Source organism: Eublepharis macularius, chromosome 4 (genome assembly GCF_028583425.1).
Source record: "Eublepharis macularius isolate TG4126 chromosome 4, MPM_Emac_v1.0, whole genome shotgun sequence".
Classification (NCBI taxonomy): domain Eukaryota; kingdom Metazoa; phylum Chordata; class Lepidosauria; order Squamata; family Eublepharidae; genus Eublepharis; species Eublepharis macularius.
Window position 1 is genome coordinate 153,627,979 of NC_072793.1, and position 18,576 is coordinate 153,646,554.

The window sequence follows — 18,576 nt, forward strand, 5'->3', positions numbered from 1 at the left end:
TGGTGAAACATCTGCTTGGCATGCAGAAGTCTCCAGGTTCAATCCCTTGCCGTTAAAAGGATCAGGTGGTAGATGATGCAAAAGATCTGCATCTCACCCTGGAGATCCATTCACTGCCAGTCAGAATAGATAAAACTGACCTTGATAGACTGTTCTGACTCAGCATAAGGCAGTTTCGTGCCTTAATATGCAAAAGAAGATGATTGGGGAAGACAGGGAAATGGGAGAATTTTGTTTAGCTCATTTCAATAGCAGCCCAACTGTGTATATGAAAAGGTTCTGGCTCGGAGGCAGAGGTTCAAGGACCCAGCATCTCCAACTGAAAAATCCTGGGCACTAAAAATATAGGAAAATACCTTTTTTCTGCCTGAGATATAATGGCAATAGTTTGACTCCATATAAGGTGTGGTGCCCTCGAGTGATAGCTGACTTAAGGCAACACCTAGTGGGGTTTTCATGGCAAGAGACTAAAAGAGGTGGTTTGCCATTGCCTGCCTCTGCAGCCCTGGTCTTCGTTGGAGGTTTCCCACCCAATTACTAACCAAGGCCAACCCTGCTTAGTTTCTGAGATCTGATGAGATCAGGCTCACCTGGGCTATCCAGGTCAGGGCCCATATGAGATGGTTACATATATATGGAGTCTGAAGAAGATTTATTAAATATTTCTAAGGATCTACCATCAGAGAAAAGGAAAAACAGAACATTTAAAATAAAACACTTTACAAGAATTTTAATTACTCTATTAATTTTTATATTTCAATATTATTCAAATTAAAATAATATATTAAAGTGAATATGGTTGCTGAGGCAAGACCCTAGAAGGGCTCCCATAAGAGCAACATAGAAATAAGATGCTCACCAGCGATGCTTGTTATTGCTAAATCTTTGGGGGGGAAAACCACAAGAGGACATTTCTCAGACCTGTGCAACTCTTGCAATCCACTCCTATGTGTGTTTACTGAGAAATGTCCAAATGAGTTTAATGCGCTTTAAACCCCAGTATATATGTTTAGGAGAACTGCAGCTCAACTTCAAAGAGAGGAGCTGGCAGTTCTAATAGGAATAAAAGGTTTTACTCTGTCCCTGTTTTAAACATGCTAAATTCTCTCCCAGGGCAATTGATGGGGTTTAACTTGGGTGGCTTGTGCAATAACAGTATTCTTATTGGTGAACCGAGTAGGAATTGGTACAGGATTGATGTTCTGGTTTCTGCTGGTAGACACAAAATCACAATTTTTCACCTGCAGAACCCAAATCCAATGCCGACAAGTGCTATATTCTGTAATGAATGCACGAAGCTGCACTATAGTGAATCAGACTGTTGGACCATCAAGGTCAGTATTGTCTACTCAGAGCCAAGCTACAAGAAACAAATTACACAAGGAGGAGCACGTGAAGAGAGTCGCAATGTTAGCCGGGTAACTGAGTTTTAAAAGAGATCAGAAGGCTTTGTCAGTTTCCCCTCTCTACAGAACCAGGGAGATGGCTGCTCAGAGGGTTTGTTAATTTCCTCTTTGCCTCCCAAAGGCTCTGTCAGTTTCACCTCCCCTTCTAGGAGGCAAAGAGGAAATAAACAAACCTTCTGAGCACCAATTTGTAGAGAGAGGGAATTGACAAAGCCTTCTGATCTCTTTTGCGGCTCCCTTCACGTGCTCCTCCTCGTGTAATTCGTCTCTTGTAGCTTAGCTCTCAGGCTCACAGCGGCTCTCCAAGGTCTAAGGCAGAGGTCTTTCACATCACCTACCACCTGATCCTTTTAACTGGAGATGCCTGGGGTTGATCCTGGGACCTTCTGCATGCCAAGCAGAGGCTCCGTATTCTGTGCCCGCGCACATTAAGCAAAACTGCTTCTCTTTTATTTTGCATCTTCGAGTTTCCTGTTAGTAATGGGGCAGGCACAACATACTGATGCCTCCCTTCCTCCCTCTCTCACTGGTCACCCGAAAGGCAGCACAGATGCACCTGAGCTACCTCACCGGGCACTGCCCACATGGCAGCCACTTGGGGTCCAAATCGGGGAGGAAAGTGGAATGTAAATAAAAAATGTCAATGGGCTTAGTAACTCTGCTTAGGGCTGAGCGGTAAGGCAACTGACAGTGAAATCCTAAGCAGAGTTACTCCAGAAATCAATGGGCTTAGACTGGACTAACTCTGCTTAGGATTGCACTGTCAGTCTGGAGGCTTTCCAGCTCCTTTTCAGTGCAAGGCCAGGTGTGGAAAAAAGGTTCCAAAAGACTGCTGTGACTTCAGCAGTCTTCTTCGATCCATCCATGCTTCGCTTTACACCTTCTGTCAACCTTTTGGCATCATGATTAAGGGGCATCACTACCTCCTTTCAATGGCTTTACACACTCTTGGAAAGGCAACAGACTTTTTTTTAATAAAAAGCAAAGCGGAGATTCTCAGGTTGCTGCACACCCCGTGCCAGTTTCAGTGGCTGCATGGTTCCAATGGAGAATCATGCAAACCTGCTACAGGCTCTCTTTAGGTAATGGGGAGAAGAAAATAGTGCTCATTAGGGACTAGGAGACATTTTAATATTGGCACCATTAGCCAGTAAAATGGCTCCCCCCCCCGAATTTTACTTTTAGACCAGCACAGCTGCTAACAACTTCTTTCAAATACCCTGGCCTCCTCCCCTTTCCTCCTCTCTCCCCTCCACAGCCAGAATCTCAGCCAAAAATTGCATGTGCGCTGTCAAGCACAGTGAGGTTGAAATGCAATTGCAAATCAACCTTCCTGCACAGGCGCCAATCGATTCAGAAACCCAATTTAAGCACATTCTAACCTGCTTGTTTTTCACACACCAGAAATCTGGGCATTTAGAACGGCTTTTCATCCTTTTTGTACATATATACCATGCGGAGTAGAAGAAGAGCCTGTAATGACTCCTATGTATTCAACCTCATGCTTGGGTCAGACACTCCCTGAAGTACCTCTCGGGGAGCCCCTCCCCTCTTACAAAGCTTAGAATATTAAAGGCCGGCCTTAGGGTCAGCATGGACTGGGTCAGCACGGCCTCAGGGTCGGCATGGCCTCAGGGCCTCGCAGACAGCCCACCCTAAAGTGACAAGGCGAGATCAATTGATGGGAGAAGTACCTGGATGAAGCAGAGTGCTAGAGACTCCTCTAGAGCCCCTCAGAATGGGCCTAGAGACTCTTGCAACGTTGCAAGACCCCTTCTGGCTTTTCTTAAACTCAATGGCACCAGAGGGGCTAAAAGGAGTGCAAGAAAATTGCACTTGGTTCCTTCCAAGTGTAATAACAACAGCATTTGATTTACATACCACCCTTCAGGACAACTTAATGGCCACTCAGAGCGGTTTACAAAGTATATTATTATTCCTACAACAAACACCCTGTGATGTTGGGGGGGGGGCTGTGACTGACCCAAGGTCACCCAGCTGGCTTCAAGTGGAGGAGTGTGGAATCAAACCTGGTCCTCCAGATTAGAGTCCTGTGCTCTTAAGCACTGCACCAAACTGGCTCTCTACACCAAACTGTAGCCACAACAGATGGGGAGAATGGCCATGTTTGGGGAGAGGGAGAATAAAACCACCTTTGGGGGAAATGCAGAGTAGCTGTGGCTGAGAGGCCATCAAGCTCTGACTGCAGGAGGCCCTTTGGGGACAGGGTGGGATAGCAGCCACAGTGGCAGGTAGCTCCTTGCTCCTCACCGCCACATCTGCCTCGTCCTCTGCTGTCAGAGAGGAGGAGAAAGTAGGAGTTGTTGCTGCTGCCCCACACTGACCCCTCCTCCACAGCAGTTACAGCTTAGAAGTTTGTTGTTTACTCAAGCTGATATGCCCCAAGTAAGCAAATGTGCCAGTGGCCCGAGCAAAGAAGCAGCTCTCTGCTGCAGATCACTGCTGGGGTTTTTTTGTGACCATCAGTCGATGGAGGGCTGTGACGGCGGCGACAGCTCCGTCTTGCTTCTCATTTGTGAGAGTAAGATAGATGATGGTATGCCGGTCGGTCCCTAAAGCTTCTCTTGCTGCACCAAACAACTGCTCCAGGATTGATGGACAGGAGCCCCCTTTTGGCCTCAGAACACCAATATGCTGAAGGCGCCTATCTTTGCAACGTGAAGGGCCATGGCTCAGCCTCTGCTTTGCATGCAGAAGGTCCCAGGATCGATTCTCTGGCATCTCCAGCTAAAAATATCAGATTGGAAGTGATGTGAAAAACCCTTTGCCCAGGACCCTGGAGAGCTGCTGCCAATCAGGACAGACAGTCCTGACCTTGACAGACTAATTAGCTGACTCAGTGGAAGGCAGCTGCAGGTGAGTTCTCTTGACAGGATATACGAGTCAAAGAGCTCACCGGGCCATAGGAAAACCACAGAGGCCTGCACGGGCTGCCATCTTGGTTGATTCCATGCTTACCCACTCCGCAAAGTCAGCGGCAATGGCCAAGTAATCCCTGTGAAAGGATATCCTAAAGGGAGGACTGAAGAGAGAAATTCCAACCTCCAACCGATGAGATGATGGCTAGACGGATGGACAGACAGGCAGCATGATTGGATGAGTTTGCCATTTGGGTGGACTTTTCTACCTATATACATGTAGTCCCCACCTAACCCATTTCAACCCCAACATTCTGCCGTTGCCTTCCTCTGCAGAGTCCTCCTTGGTGGTCTCCCAGCCAAGTACTGAGCAGATCGGGCTACACCATGTGGCCTTCCCTATCGTGAGGCAGATTAGACTGAGCAAATTACTGGCCGAAGGACATCCTGTGTGCCTCATGGTGTGTGGGTACGATGATCAGACCAATGATGCTGAACAGGGCCTTAGGAAGCCTCCCTGCATCAGGCCCTGCGCCTGGCCCCTAGAAGAGAACTGAGCTTACATTCTGAGACCAGCCAGATGTGCTTAGGAGACACTCATCACCAGCAGGACTGGAAGGCAGCATCCTTGCTGTCCAGAGGCATATTGCCCTGACCCACAAAGGCTCTATCAGTGATAGGATTATTTCTATGCTTCTCTCTGCTTGGGGGCGGCATTATCTGCCCTGTCCCTGGCCCGTAGCAGAGAACTGACTCTCCTTCTTTGGCAGCCACACAGCCTAGCCTGCTTGCAAGGAGACTAGATCCCTTCTGCTGGGGGGGGGGCATGGATTTCTGCTCTCCACCCAGCAAAGTGGGTGGATGCCTATCGCCTGTGGTAACCACTCTCCCCTCCTCGACTGGAGGACGGCTTCTTTTCTCCATCCATTCAGGTCTATTTTTAAACACAGCCTCCAGGGACTGGGAATGATTGGCTACAGGCACTGTGCTGGCTCAGGCCTTCTCCCAGCAGGCTGGGTCCCCCCTTTCCTCCCTAATTGTCCCCATCCTTCTAGCTTCATTCATAGCCAGTCACCCATTCTCTGGTTTCCACAGAGGAGAAAAAGATTTAGCAATAATCCGCATATGCTCAGGAGATCTAAGATTCAACACCGCCACTGATCATGTTTGCCTTCCAATTCTGCAACTGGATTTTTTTTAAAAAAACTATTATTTTGCTTCTAGAATAACTTATGCAAATACAACATGTTTGCAAAAATATATTTAATTTGAATGCTTACAGATTTTTGGATGAATGGGTGTTTAGTTTCTAAGCTGGATGAGGGAAACTGGCTGGAGACTTTGATAAAGAAGAGGGGAAAGGATTAGTATGTCAGAATAGGGGGAACGGGGAGTTGTTATAAGACAGAGACCCCTTATTGAAAGCCTTATTCAGGATCTCTCTGATTTCTAAGCCTGAGGCTGAAAATGACCGCACTTTTAAAGACGTTGCAGTCACAAAGGATAGAAATTCATTTCTTTGCTAAGAAAATATCAGGATTACGAAGTGGGTTTCGACCTGAGGAGTCACATCGGGTGCTCTGCAGCGAGACAGTCTTTGCATAGGTAACATCATCCAAACGTAACCAGAACCATATTGGTCTGAATACTTATGGAGGAGAGAAGAAGGTTTCAGAACATTCCCACTGAGCTGCAATGCCCATTCTGCAGGGGTGCAAGAAGTTTCCAAAGTCTTGAAAGTCCGCCGAGAAAACTGGACTTGCAGCAGAGATCCTAAGCCAAATAACATATCAGGATGTGTTTATCTCGGCTGTTCCAAAAATCTTTTTTGCAAGATAGAAGGGACAGCCCTTCACAGGAGAAAACTCCTTTTGCTGCTTCTCAGACAGCCACCAACGGCATCTACTGTGCTTGATGAAGGAAACAAACAGGCAAATAAAAGGAGGATGCCCAGGAGCAGACTGAGATGTTTCAACAGCCCTGGAGCAAGCTGACCAAGTGAACCCAAAGGGCAAACCAAGACCTTTTGTTATCATCACTGCAGCCAAGTCTGAATTGAGCAGCCCCTATGGCACAGCAGGCACCACTTGGCTCAGCTTGCTCATGGCTACCCGGCAGCCTTCCCGGAAGCAACCCACAGGGAATTTTCCCGACAAGTTCAAGGGCCAGCCCACCCCAAGGATATCCAATCCATGTTCTTTTCCAGCAAGGAGAAGAGATCACTGAGTTTCCATTCCACATTACCTGATAAACTAAGGGTGCAATCTTATGCTTGTTTACATGGATGTAAACCCTTCTGAAAATAATGGAGTGTGCTTCTGAGTCGACACGCCTAGGATTGCACTGTAAGTTTGCTACACAACTTGAAAGCTTGCACTGCATATTCTTGCACGAACAGAACTGGATCTGATGCAAGGTTTCACTTTACCTATCTGGCATTTCCCATCCTCACCCAGCGACTAGCTATGCTGCTCCCCAGCTCAATGCCAAGGGCAATTATAGAGCCTCCTCTTAAGCACTGGAGGAAGGAAGGGGCTGGCAGAGGCACAGCAAAACATCTTGGCATGCAACGTTCTTCCACACGAAAGCCTTCAGTCAAGACTCAGCCTGGATCTAGTGTGAGTTGAGGAGCAAGCAGGCATCCTACAGAAAATACAGTACACAGAACACAGTCGAGCCTTAAACGTGGATCTATACTTTCAGAGGAATCGCATGATACAGCCCTCCTGGGACTGTTCCACTTCAGAATCCAGGTCAGGGAACTCACGTGAAATCTCCGATGTAACAAAACTGAAACAGCAACTGCCTGCCTGTATCTACTTAATTTGCAGGGTTTTCCATACGCAGGTATGTGCTGGTGAGAGCGCACTTTGCACAAAGGAGTATTTAAATACATGATTCCCCCACCAACATTCTGCTGTGGTACAGTCCCAGGTCAGCTGTACTATGTGGTTATTCTGAATGTATCGCTTGGTCCCTGGCTAGCCAACATGCATCTCCTGTAGGAGGAAACTTGGTTGCAAGGTTAGAAAGCTCATTATAGCTGGCCCAAATTTAGAATTAGAATTATATTTTAGTGAGATGGGACTCCCCATTCCCCTGTCCCAGCCAGAGTAGTTAGTGATCCTGGAGAATTTCTGCCTTCCTTGGCAACATGTAGCTCACCTTCTAGAGTCAGCTGGAGCCTATCTTGTTTTTGCAGACGTCCCTGGCACTGAAACCAGCAGTGCACCTTGTAGTCTCTGCTTCTGGCACACCGCTGCAACTTGTAAGGGTGGACTGATCTTTAGAGGTTTGGTGTGCAGATGTGTAAGGAGTTGTATTTAAGGATCCTATGGATCCTTCAAACCCTGTGATCCAAGCGCACTGCGTCTACACAAGGATGCTTGCACAAAGCAAGCATTACAGGCATTTGGATGGAGAATAAAACATCTGGACACAGCAGCATTTAGCCATGCTCAAGAAACATGAACCACCATCGCCAGGACACATCTAGGGCAAAGTACATGTATGAAAACCATACTCACAATGATATATAGTCACACAATACCAGTCATTAACACTATATGCACCAACCTGAAGACACACTATGGACACCTGCACATTCATCAGGGTACATGAATGGAAACTGCATAGTCTTGAGAAGGCACATGCAGCTGGAAAAAATAAAACCCGGCATGCACATGCATGCTTGTAAATCAGTATAACCACCAAATGACACACACACACACACATAAATGGCATACATAAAACTGATGACTATTGTACACAAGTGTTTCATGTGTAACATTACAAATCCCCACAGTGCCCAAAGTAACACACATAATACCCTAACACCCCCATGACAATGTACGCATCTGACCATTCAATGGGTTCATGAAATAGAAAGGATGTATAGCGACATATGTGCCTGTTGTGCTCCTGGATACCCACATGTGCTGCTGGATACTCGGGCACTTTCCTACAAACGCCCCCTCCCCCCATGCTCCCTGCACTGTTTACATTCATACGAACCCATGCTCAGCACGCAAGCTTTCAGGCAGGGAGGCGTTCCCCTCTTTCCTCCCTCCCCCAAGTACGGTAGACGCTGGAGAGGAACATCCTGACACCCTGCCCTCGTGCAGGAGTCAACGGGGCAAGCGGCTGAAATCCGGGGAGCCTCTCCTCTCCCCCCCCCCTCCCTCTCACCTGCAGGACACGGTGAGCTCCACCTTGGTGGCGGGCACTCTGGAGGGAGCGGGCTCCAGGTCTCCCGGCGATGCCATCCCTGCTGAGCTCAGTCAGGCAGCCTTAGGGGCGAAGCGGGGCGCACTCCATGGGGCGGGCAGCCGGCAGCTCCGAGGCGCAGAAGCCTCCTTCGATCGCCGCTCTGGCTCGCTCGGTCCAGCCGCGCCGCTCCCGCTCCAGGTGGCAGCACGTGTGTCTGTTGGGGGAGGGACCGGGGGGGGGGTGAGGGCGCCGCGCTCTCTCGCCGTCCGCGCCGGCTTTGCCCGTCCCCAGGGGGCGCCCTGACGCCGCGCCACGCAGGGAGCTCTCCGAGGTGCTGAAGCCGGCCGGACCGAAAAGACGCGCAAAGCTGTAGCGGCGCTGTACCAGACTAAGGGGACTTTGCGGACTGCAAGGAAACCGGGGCGGGGGACGTGAGAAAGAGGCAGCGACGAGGCGAGACCTCTTCTCTCGGCCCCTCCTCCCCTCTGGCCCTCGCCTGGGCGGAGCTGCGATGGAGAGGGCTCGGAGCGGAGTAAGGAGGCTGTTCTTCCTTGGCGCAAAGCAGGCGAGTTTGAAAGCTCCGCCACTTTTCCGATGAGTGGCCTGAGATATATATAGCACAGGAGAGGAAGGCGGGGGAGCCCCTCGCCTGCCCCCCCCCCGCGCCCTCAACTCCCAAATGCTGGGCGATGGTAGGGAAAGGACTGAAAAATGAGCAATATTCGGGGTGGGAGTTAGAACCTGCAGGCCGTACCCGACTCAGTCCACTAAAACTCGGGGTGCGCCTCTCCGTGTTGATACCGATGCTGCGTCCCAGAATCGAACCGACGCTTAACTTTGCCAGCCAAAGGGTCCTTTAAAACTTACGGTACACGGAAGAATCCATATTCAGCGGTAGGATCTATGGTTCAGTTTTAAGAGGGGACTTTTGCTTTGAACATTTTCATGACATAAACTTTAAAAATGCTTATATGTATATAATACATTTTATGTTCAATTTTAGCAGAATGTTTGGTTTAGCATTCCAGTCTTGAAAGCAGAACTACACACTGAGAAAGCAGGATGGATTTTTGTTGTCATCTGTTCTAGCCAATAGTTCAATGGGCAGGTCTTTTAATAGAAGGCAAGAGTGGATAATCCTTGGCTTTTCCCCTTTGCCCTGTAGCCCATTTCTCCCCATGTACTTTAATCTCAGCCTCCCCTTTCTTGCTCATTGGCCTAAGACCACACCATTTAAAGGCACACATTGGAGAGGAATCCAGTCCAGCAGTACTAGAAATCAATTTCAAGGAACTGATTTTCCCCACTTAGTTGAACATGCTGGTTATTGATGATTGCTGTGGATTTTCCGGGCTGTATAGCCATGGTCTTGGCATTGTAGTTCCTGACGTTTCGCCAGCAGCTGTGGCTGGCATCTTCAGAGGTGTAGCACCTCTTTTGGTGCTACACCTCTGAAGATGCCAGCCACAGCTGCTGGCAAAACGTCAGGAACTACAATGCCAAGACCACAGCTATACAGCCCGGAAAATCCACAACAACCATCGTTCTCCGGCCATGAAAGCCTTCGACAATATATGCTGGTTATTCATTTCCACACCGCTCCCCAAATTATTTTTTAAAGTTCTCAAAGGAAACTGCTTAAAGCCCTTCACAGGGCAGACCCCCACTAACAAGGAGAGAGACAACATTTTTCACGTTGGTCCAGCTTCTCACATTTACAACCATAACACACAACTTGTTTGGCATAATAAATGGGTATAATTTACTTGGCATGCCTCAGCCACAAAAAGGAGCCAGGGGGCACAGGTGCACCATACAGCACACCCTTTGTATAACTGAAGGGCCTCTCTGTTTAATCCTTGGCATCTCCATTTAAAAAGCTCTCCAGTCAGCGTGGCTCTAAGAGTGGACCATAAGGATGCCTCTGCCTAAGAGAGCTTCATATGAACAGCAGAAGGAAAAGGCTGATGGAGCATTTGGAAAGGATTTAATCCACCTACACCCCACCCCTCCAGTCTTCCACAGGGAACAGCAAGAGATCCAGTTTTTACAGCACCCAGACCCATTGGAAAAAGCTTCCATCAATTTTTCTAGGCTAACTGCTGGAGCTACAGGCATCATTTTATATGACAGGAAGGCTCTTGAGCTATCACGATAAGCTAGCCGACCTATTATAAAACCATCCTGCAGAAGGTCAGGTAGACCAACTACCAGAGAACAAGACAGATGCTTGTGCGCCCCCCCCCCCCAGCAGCAGAGAGAGTCTAGACTAGCCCTTCTCTGCATGAGGAATGACTGACTGGATGCTCTTGTGCCACAGCAAAGCAAGTCAGCACTTTTGCTTACGGAAAAGTCAGATTTCGTATACAAAAAACCCACACTAGAACTCTAGTCTGTAACGATATGCTTATATGTATTGTCGAAGGCTTTCACGGCCGGAGAACGATGGTTGTTGGGGGTTTTCCGGGCTGTATTGCCGTGGTCTTGGCATTGTAGTTCCTGATGTTTCGCCAGCAGCTGTGGCTGGCATCTTCAGAGGTGTAGCACCAAAAAGACAGAGATCTCTCATATGCTTATACGTGCGCCCCCAAATCTCAGAAAGAAAGGGGCAGGCTGTGGTTCCTTTTACAGATCAGTGCCCTTACTATGTCCAGTAAGCCTGTAATAAACTAGACAAAATAGTAGACAAAGAAAAAAGGAACTTAAAATGTGATCTATTTGCATAGTTTATATAAGGCACAACATGGTCTCGGCACAGAACTTTGGTTAGTGGGACAGGGCTTTATTTATTTTAGACACATACAGAACAGCAAGAGCGTTTTACCCTTAGGTCTGAAGAAGGGTCTGAATCAAACACTGAACCTGTGGCCTGTATCAACTGACACCCTTTAAGGGTTTCTACTTTAAGAATCATGACAGCCTAGAGCATTTCTGCCCAAAGGCTCTAACCGTGGCTCATCGAGGACAAGGAGAAAGAAGTAAGACCCCACACAAGACAGAACCAGAGGAGAGGGTGTTTTGACACATTTTACTGTGGTGATTTGTCAGAGCTAGCCAAGTCCTGCATGATTGGGGGGGGGGAATGCCCCCGTTTCCAGTAGAAGCCAACCCAGCCTCAGGCAGCTGAGGCTGTGATCTCCGTCAGTCAAGGATGGACCCAGAAGGGCTGGCAGTCGGGCAGCGTGGCTGGCAGCATCCAGATGCGAACAAGGCCACAGACTCTGCGCTCTCATGGCTTGAGGTTCCTTCATCTTCTGGACTAGAAAGCAACTCGTGCCAGATGAGGTCAAAGGATGCCGCTTCCTCTCAGTCCAACGCCCCGGGCAAACTGCTCCAGAAGGCCACCAATGGCTCCCGAGGGGCTCGGAGAGACCGGCTTCAGAGCCACTGTGCTGCTGTAGGTAGCCAGGAACACCGAACGCACCTCATCCAGCCGGGATTGCCGCTCAGTCAGTGTCATGAGCCTGAAAAGATAATAAAAAAATACCTTTCCATGTAACAGTTCCAGCCTCGCTCATTCACAAGTATCATGCTGCAGGTTTAGGGGAGGGGAGGAAGGTTGAAGGGCAAGGCCCTCGGCTAAGGATGCTTAGTGAACGGAGTTCATAGTGGAGGTGAAACTAGACCCAGAGCTCAGTCCCCGGCTCAAGATACAGGTGGGAACAGAAGATGACCATTATGCAGCCTCACAAACTAGTGACGCTTCATGCTGACAGGGGCCTCCCCATTCCTCTGGAGCACAGGGACAGCGTGCATGTGCAAGTGGTGCCTCCTCCTCCTCCTTGGGTCTTCTGAACCTCCCCCTGGAAGTAGCCAAGGAAAGGTGGATTCTCCAGGAGCAGCTCTGCTGAATGGGACAGTGCCCTACACCAGGCTTCTGGGCTTAGGGGCTCGGTGGTGCTTCCACAGCTGATCCACAGAGCCTCAGATGACCAGGGAAGGCGGCATCTGCTCCTTGCAGCTGCTTCTGGGGCTGCCCAAGCACCACATGGCAGCTGTTTTGTGCCTTTTGCGCCATTCCCACCTCAACTCTCAATGGAACTTCCATGGCTCAAATCAGGGAACAGGGCAAAAGGGAACAACTAGGGAGAGAAACCCTTGTGGTCCTGCGTGCACAGCTAGTGCTTTGAGCGGAATCAGTCACAGTGCTATGTATTTTAGAAGGTCACAGCCCTAGAAGGAACTCTGGAATACAGAATGCGCATCAGGAACTGCCTTCCCTGGAAAGGGTTCCTTCCACAGCCTTCCTTGCTTCAGCTTGCTATACACACAGCCATGATTACAGCACCCTCCCCCCTAAAAAAAAAAAACCCATCACCCCCTGTACCTGAAAGAAAGCCCAAAGCCAAAAGTTTCAGTATTCCAAAAAAAAAAATTAAGGGCAGGTGACTCTGCCACCACCACCCATTGCTCTAAACGGGATCTTGCTGGGTGTCCTCTGCAGAGAGGAGTGTGCCGTGTGCTGCCACCTGCAGGCTAAGCTTTCATCAACGTGCTTTTGGGACAAAGCTTTCTGGCCCATAGCTTCCATATTAATAACGCTCCTCTGGCTCCATTACCCCACCAGCTTCCTGCCTTGCCTGGCCACTTCTCCCAAGCCATCCCTCCACTAGATGAGCCTAAGTTGAGACCACATTTTCTAAAGGGCAGTGGAAAGCCAACCCCCCCAAGAGAGCCAGCTGTGGCTGCTAAGGTGCTGCTACTTCTCCCTCCTCCCACTTTCTGTTCTGTAAAGGCACTGAGGCAGGGAAGAGAGCTTCCTGTGGAGCAGGCATCCCCAGCGGTTTGCCTTCCCAATGATTTGCTTCATCTCCATCTGATCTCTGTACAGTTGGGGGAGTTGGGGGGGGCAGCTGCAAACAAGACATTCCAGATGAGAGCTACGCAAAGAGAGATTACAGTTCAAAGGCATCTGTTCAGAGCGTCTTAAGAAAAACAATCTTTGTCGTGCCTGCACGCGCTTCCCCCATCTCGCTCAAAGAGAATACGAGCATCCCTTCAAAAAGGTCAGCCCAAGGGCACGGCACCAGCCTCCCCATCACAAATTCCCTTTCATCTCCCCAGTGTTTCGCAGGATAGGAGCTGCCACCGTTAATTTGAATGGAAGTGTCAGAAAGCCACCCACCGCCGCCAGCATCAGGTCCGGAAACAGCAGCCGGGGGATGAGGCGGGAGGAGGCTGGGATTAAAAGCAACACAGAAAACCCAACAGACAGGTGGCCGACTGGGCCTCCCGTTTATCCTGCCAGCCTCACAAGCAGGAAAAAAGGAGAGGGAGTCAAAAGGGCCTGATGGAGAAGAAACAGCTTTCGCAGCACGCCCCCAACCTCACTGACACAACACGGTTACCATGTGGAACTCCCCAAGACAGGTTTATACTTCTGAAGCTTTAGAGAAGGACTGTGCATTTGAAAACTAAAGCCACACACACACACTGTACCATCACCTGCCAAACGGGGAAAGTAGGGCTCAGAACTTCAGTAAGGAAATTCATGTCCTTTGCTCACCTTTTCTCCCAGTGCTTCATAACATTCCCAAGTTGGGAAGTTTTAAAGTTTAAATCTTCTATGACAACACTAAGCAGGATTTAAAAAAATAAACCATTCCAAGGCTGGGACTTGCCAACAAAGGCTACTCTTAAGGCTTGGCTTATTGTGTTTTCCCTCTCGCCTGGGCTGCCCAGAATGCAGAGCTGTCACTCTCGTAGGAGTCCGTCCAGCAGGCTGTTCCTGGAAAACAAAACCTGAACTAGGTGGAATTTGGTCTGATCCAGCCAGGCTGTTCTTTTCCTGCTGCCAAACCTGGGCTCCCAAGAATCTCAAAGGCAGATTTGGCTTTTTCAGCCCTCAACTGCCTGCGTGTTCGTGCTCAAGCAAAACCCTTGCAACAACTGTGGCATGCACAGGCTAGCTTTGCTCCTCTCGCTGTTTCTACCTCCACCATCTGCCCCTTTTCACCTAAGCAAAAAGCCACAGAGTCTCCGTGATCAGATTTCCACGCTGCGGTAGGGCTGCCCCATTTCACAGAAGTGGAGACTGCCTGTGCATAGAAGGAGGCTTGCTCCTCCCCAACCAGACCACTGCGTGTAATTCCAATTCCCAAATCTCGGCAAGTGTGCTTAGCTATGTTACAACAGATGATAGTTCTTCCGCAGAAAACTCCGGACACACACAGCACTAACAGGAGATTACACAAGACTTTGGCGTAAGCCTCGGCTGCAGCCACATGCTGCTTCCTCCGTGAAATTACCCACTTAGTGACACTGCGGCTATCCAGACTAGATGGGGCAGAGGGGAGGGAAAGCTGCAGCAGCAGCTTCCTAGCTAAATGTTTGGTAAGAAACCCAGCGGCATTCTCAACACGGGAGAGGATCACTGGTTTCCTTGCAGGGGGCCCTGGGACTTTTGAGAGGTCAGCCTGTCTTGTGCTTCCTCTCCCACTTCCTACATGCACAAGAGTCTCTCTCTTCTGCCACAGAATGGGTTTCCACAGTCATGCACACTTCCTGGTTTAAGCGCTGCAATCCGCAAACTTTAACAATATTAGAACTGGGAAGACGGGGCACAAAGAAACTCCGGGGGCAGTCCTGACCCACTGACCAACACGTCATTAGCTTATGTCTTGCCCGGCTGGACCTTACAGCCCCATTTTGCAGGTGCTATCTCCCCAACCCCCACCAAGAGATCACTTCCTGCATCGGACAAAGCAGGCTCAGGCTCACAAACCCAGTGTGGTGCTGGGTACAAACAGGGAAGACCCAAATTCGAATCTGCCCACAGCTGATTAGGTGCCCTTGGGTCAGTCATACACATTCACAGCTTAGCTTACCTCTCAGGGTTGTTGTGAGTGGGGGAGAATGGGATAATTCCTTTCTGTACGTGTCGCTATGAGCTGATTGCTTGAAGGATTGGATGTAATGTGAGGAATGAATATACCCACTACCATTAACCATAAAGGAGCTTAGCTGGTTTGGCTATATCACAACGGCTATCCTTTTAAGTAGCTTATGGGAATTTCACCACCCAACAGATGGCACCAGTCATCAGCATATAGAGCACGGATATTAGCCATGGTGGCTAAATGGAACTTGCACGTGCAGGCAGTAGACTTCTGAACACCCCATGGTGTGAATACAAGGGAGGCTATTAAAACTTTTAGCAAAAAAGCCATACAATCAATTCAGAGAAAAATGCAAAACAAACCAATGGAGTGATGGTGATGCTGTGAGCCAGTCATCAATCACAAAACTGCCACTGCGTGCGAAGTCCTTGTGTATACAGTTCAAGCATCATTGCTCAATCCCAGCAAAAAAATTGAAGAGGCCACAATTTAACTGAAGATGTAGAGCCCCTGTCCTTCCCTGGAAGGGACTGGAATCTCAAATGCATTAAACCACACCAACCCCGTTGCAGATTGGCCCAGAGGATTTCAATTACTGCATCGGAGAAACAGAGAATCCCTGACAAAATAGGGAAAGTGGGCATTTACTATGGCCTTGTCCCCTTGGCCTCCAGTGCAGAGACATTGTTCCCTAAACCGGCTCCTTATTTAAAAAAAAACACCCTTTGCCAGTCTGAACACAGCAGCTGCTTCCCTCTTTGCAAGGCCCAGACTGTGGCCACTTGCCCAGTGGTAGGAGAATCAGAATGCCAGCAATAGAAGGAGCTACAGAAGAGTTCAGGGGTGGAGAAAAACAGGCAGCACTCTACATTTATGTGGATAATAAAGGGAGAAAGAAAAAGACAGTGCAGTTTATGAGTCAGACATGTGGGACCCCAGAATATGGCTCAGCATGGGCACTCCATGTCCTTATTAGGATCTTGCCCACACTAGAGGCATCTGTTATTCTTAAACCAGCTGCTAAGGACGGAACTACACATTCTCGGCACACGCGTGTTTCCAAACCCGTATTTGCAGAGCTAACAGTGTGTGGGGCAGAAGGGTGGGGGAGGCGCTTATCCCTTTACCATGCAAACACATCCTCCCCTTTCTTAAAAGTAGATTTAGCCCACAGACAAATATTGAATCATAGTTGGGGGGGGGCGGCGGTTTAAATACATCCACAAATGATTGAACACCCTACAGGGTAACTGTTTGATGTGCATGCATGCGAGACAGAGAAGTATATGTACATAAAGACTACTGAGGATTGTAAGGTTAATCCCCCTCTTGCCTGTTGATCTCTTGGAATACACTTCTCCCATTTGCCTTGGAGGTGACAATATTGTATCTGATGATGGACGGCCGGCCTGGCTCTGCCCCAGATGTCCTGGAATGTGCCTTTGGAGCTGTGACTGGATGGTTGAAGCAGAGTCGCCTGAGACTGAATCCCTTGAAGACGGAGGTCCTGCATGTGGGTCTAGGGTCCATGGGTGCGGGACTCTGGCTCCCTACTCTCGGCGGAGCGCCACTTACGCTGGTGTCGAGAGTGAGGAGCCTGGGGGTGGTCCTGGATGCTTCCTTGTCTATGGAGGCACAGGTCGCAGCGGTTGTTAGATCCTCTTTCTTCTATCTAAGACAGGCTCGACAACTTGTCCCCTACCTATCGACCCATGACCTTACAACAGTGATCCAGGCAATGGTCACCTCCAGATTAGACTACTGCAACTCACTCTACGCAGGGCTTCCCTTGGGCTTGATCCGGAAACTGCAGCTGGTTCAGAATGCAGCTGCACGGGTGGTTGCCAGAGCACCAATCATGGCTCATATAACACCTATCCTCCGTCAGCTGCACTGGTTACTGGTTGTGTACCGGGTCCGGTTCAAGGTTTTGGTGTTGACCTATAAAGCCCTATGCAGACTGGGCCCAGCATACCTTCGGGACCGCCTCTCCCCATATGTTCCCCGGAGGTCACTTCGATCAGCCACTAAGAACTTGCTGATGGTCCCTGGCCCCAGGGAGGTCCGCCTGGCCTCTACCAGAGCCAGGGCCTTCTCAGTTCTGGCTCCGACCTGGTGGAACTCTCTGTCTGAGGAAACTAAGGCCCGGCAGGATTTGTTATCTTTCCGCCGGGCCTGCAAGACGGAGATGTTCCACCGGGCATTTGGTGGGGGCTGGGCTGTCCTCTCGCTGGCCATACCACTGAAGACCTTCCACCACCCATGCAGGACAATGCTGCATTTTAATATTTTATACCCGCCAATTTTAATTGTTTTGATATGATGTTTTAATGTTTTTTAATGTTTTTACTTTTTTAAGCTGTTGTTAAACTGCCCTGAGCCCGTCTGACGGGGAGGGTGGTCTAGAAATGTGATTAAATAAATAAATAAATAATGCCCTTTAGAGTTGCCCTAAGACTGCTCTTTCAGACCCACATACAATTCTGTGCCAAGAAATGTCCTGCCTGCTTAAATTCTGTTAAGAATATCTGCACAGGTTTTTTGCATAATTTACTCTGTTTACAGCCCAGAAACCCCGCCCCTCCAATGACCTGAAAACCCTGCTTAGCGTCCAATCCCACTCCCCATCCCAGCTTCTGAGATTTCCTCAAGCATTTCCCGCACACTTTCAGGAAACAACTTTCTAGTCCTTAAGACTGCAAAGAAGAGTACACCCAGAGGAAACTGAATTCTGAATGCAGTTATCAATGTACATGAAATATCAGTGTATTTGCCTGTTGTAATTAAAGAATCTGATACCACCCGACCAAGGTCAGCATGGTAATAATGGTCAGAATGCTGCACTCTGATCTGGGAGACCCAGGTTTGAAACTCCACTCTGTCTAACCCACCTCCCAAGGTTGCGGTTTTGAAGATGAAACAGGAGAATGATACTGTAAACTGCTTGGAGCTCAAGAGAAAAGCAGGATATAAGTATCTAAAATACATAAATGAAAGGGATGTAATAGCAGAGGTAGGATTTTCCTTGAGTTATCTAAAGGTTGGCAGCATACCAGTTCAAGAAGCTTTGGCCAATTAATTATCCAGTTCCTTGCACGAGCCAGTTTAGAAATCTACATTTTGCAGCTTAATCAAGTTACTCAGCTCTTGAACACTCAAACACATGAGGCTGTCTTATACAGCGCTTGACTACTGGTCTACCACAGTTAGCGACTGCTGTCTATTCTGACACAGCAGTTCTCC

The 18,576-nt window shown here is 49.0% G+C and overlaps 2 protein-coding genes across 2 annotated transcripts in view; both read right to left on the reverse strand.

Annotated features, from left to right (window-relative positions):
- CPNE9 (copine family member 9) overlaps positions 1-9,380 on the reverse strand; it is a 54,488-nt gene extending 45,108 nt beyond the window's left edge. Inside the window, exons 1-2 of the mRNA XM_054976419.1 lie at positions 9,362-9,380; positions 8,474-8,555 (exon numbers count right to left, since the gene is read on the reverse strand). Coding sequence (XP_054832394.1) covers positions 8,474-8,555; positions 9,362-9,380 — 101 coding nt within the window. The remainder of the gene's footprint in view (positions 1-8,473; positions 8,556-9,361) is intronic.
- A 1,875-nt stretch (positions 9,381-11,255) lies between these two features.
- Positions 11,256-18,576, reverse strand: part of MTMR14 (myotubularin related protein 14) — a 72,078-nt gene continuing 64,757 nt past the window's right edge. The window contains 1 exon segment of the mRNA XM_054977672.1: positions 11,256-11,958. Within this exon segment, the coding sequence (XP_054833647.1) occupies positions 11,781-11,958 (178 nt within the window). The 3' untranslated portion in view covers positions 11,256-11,780.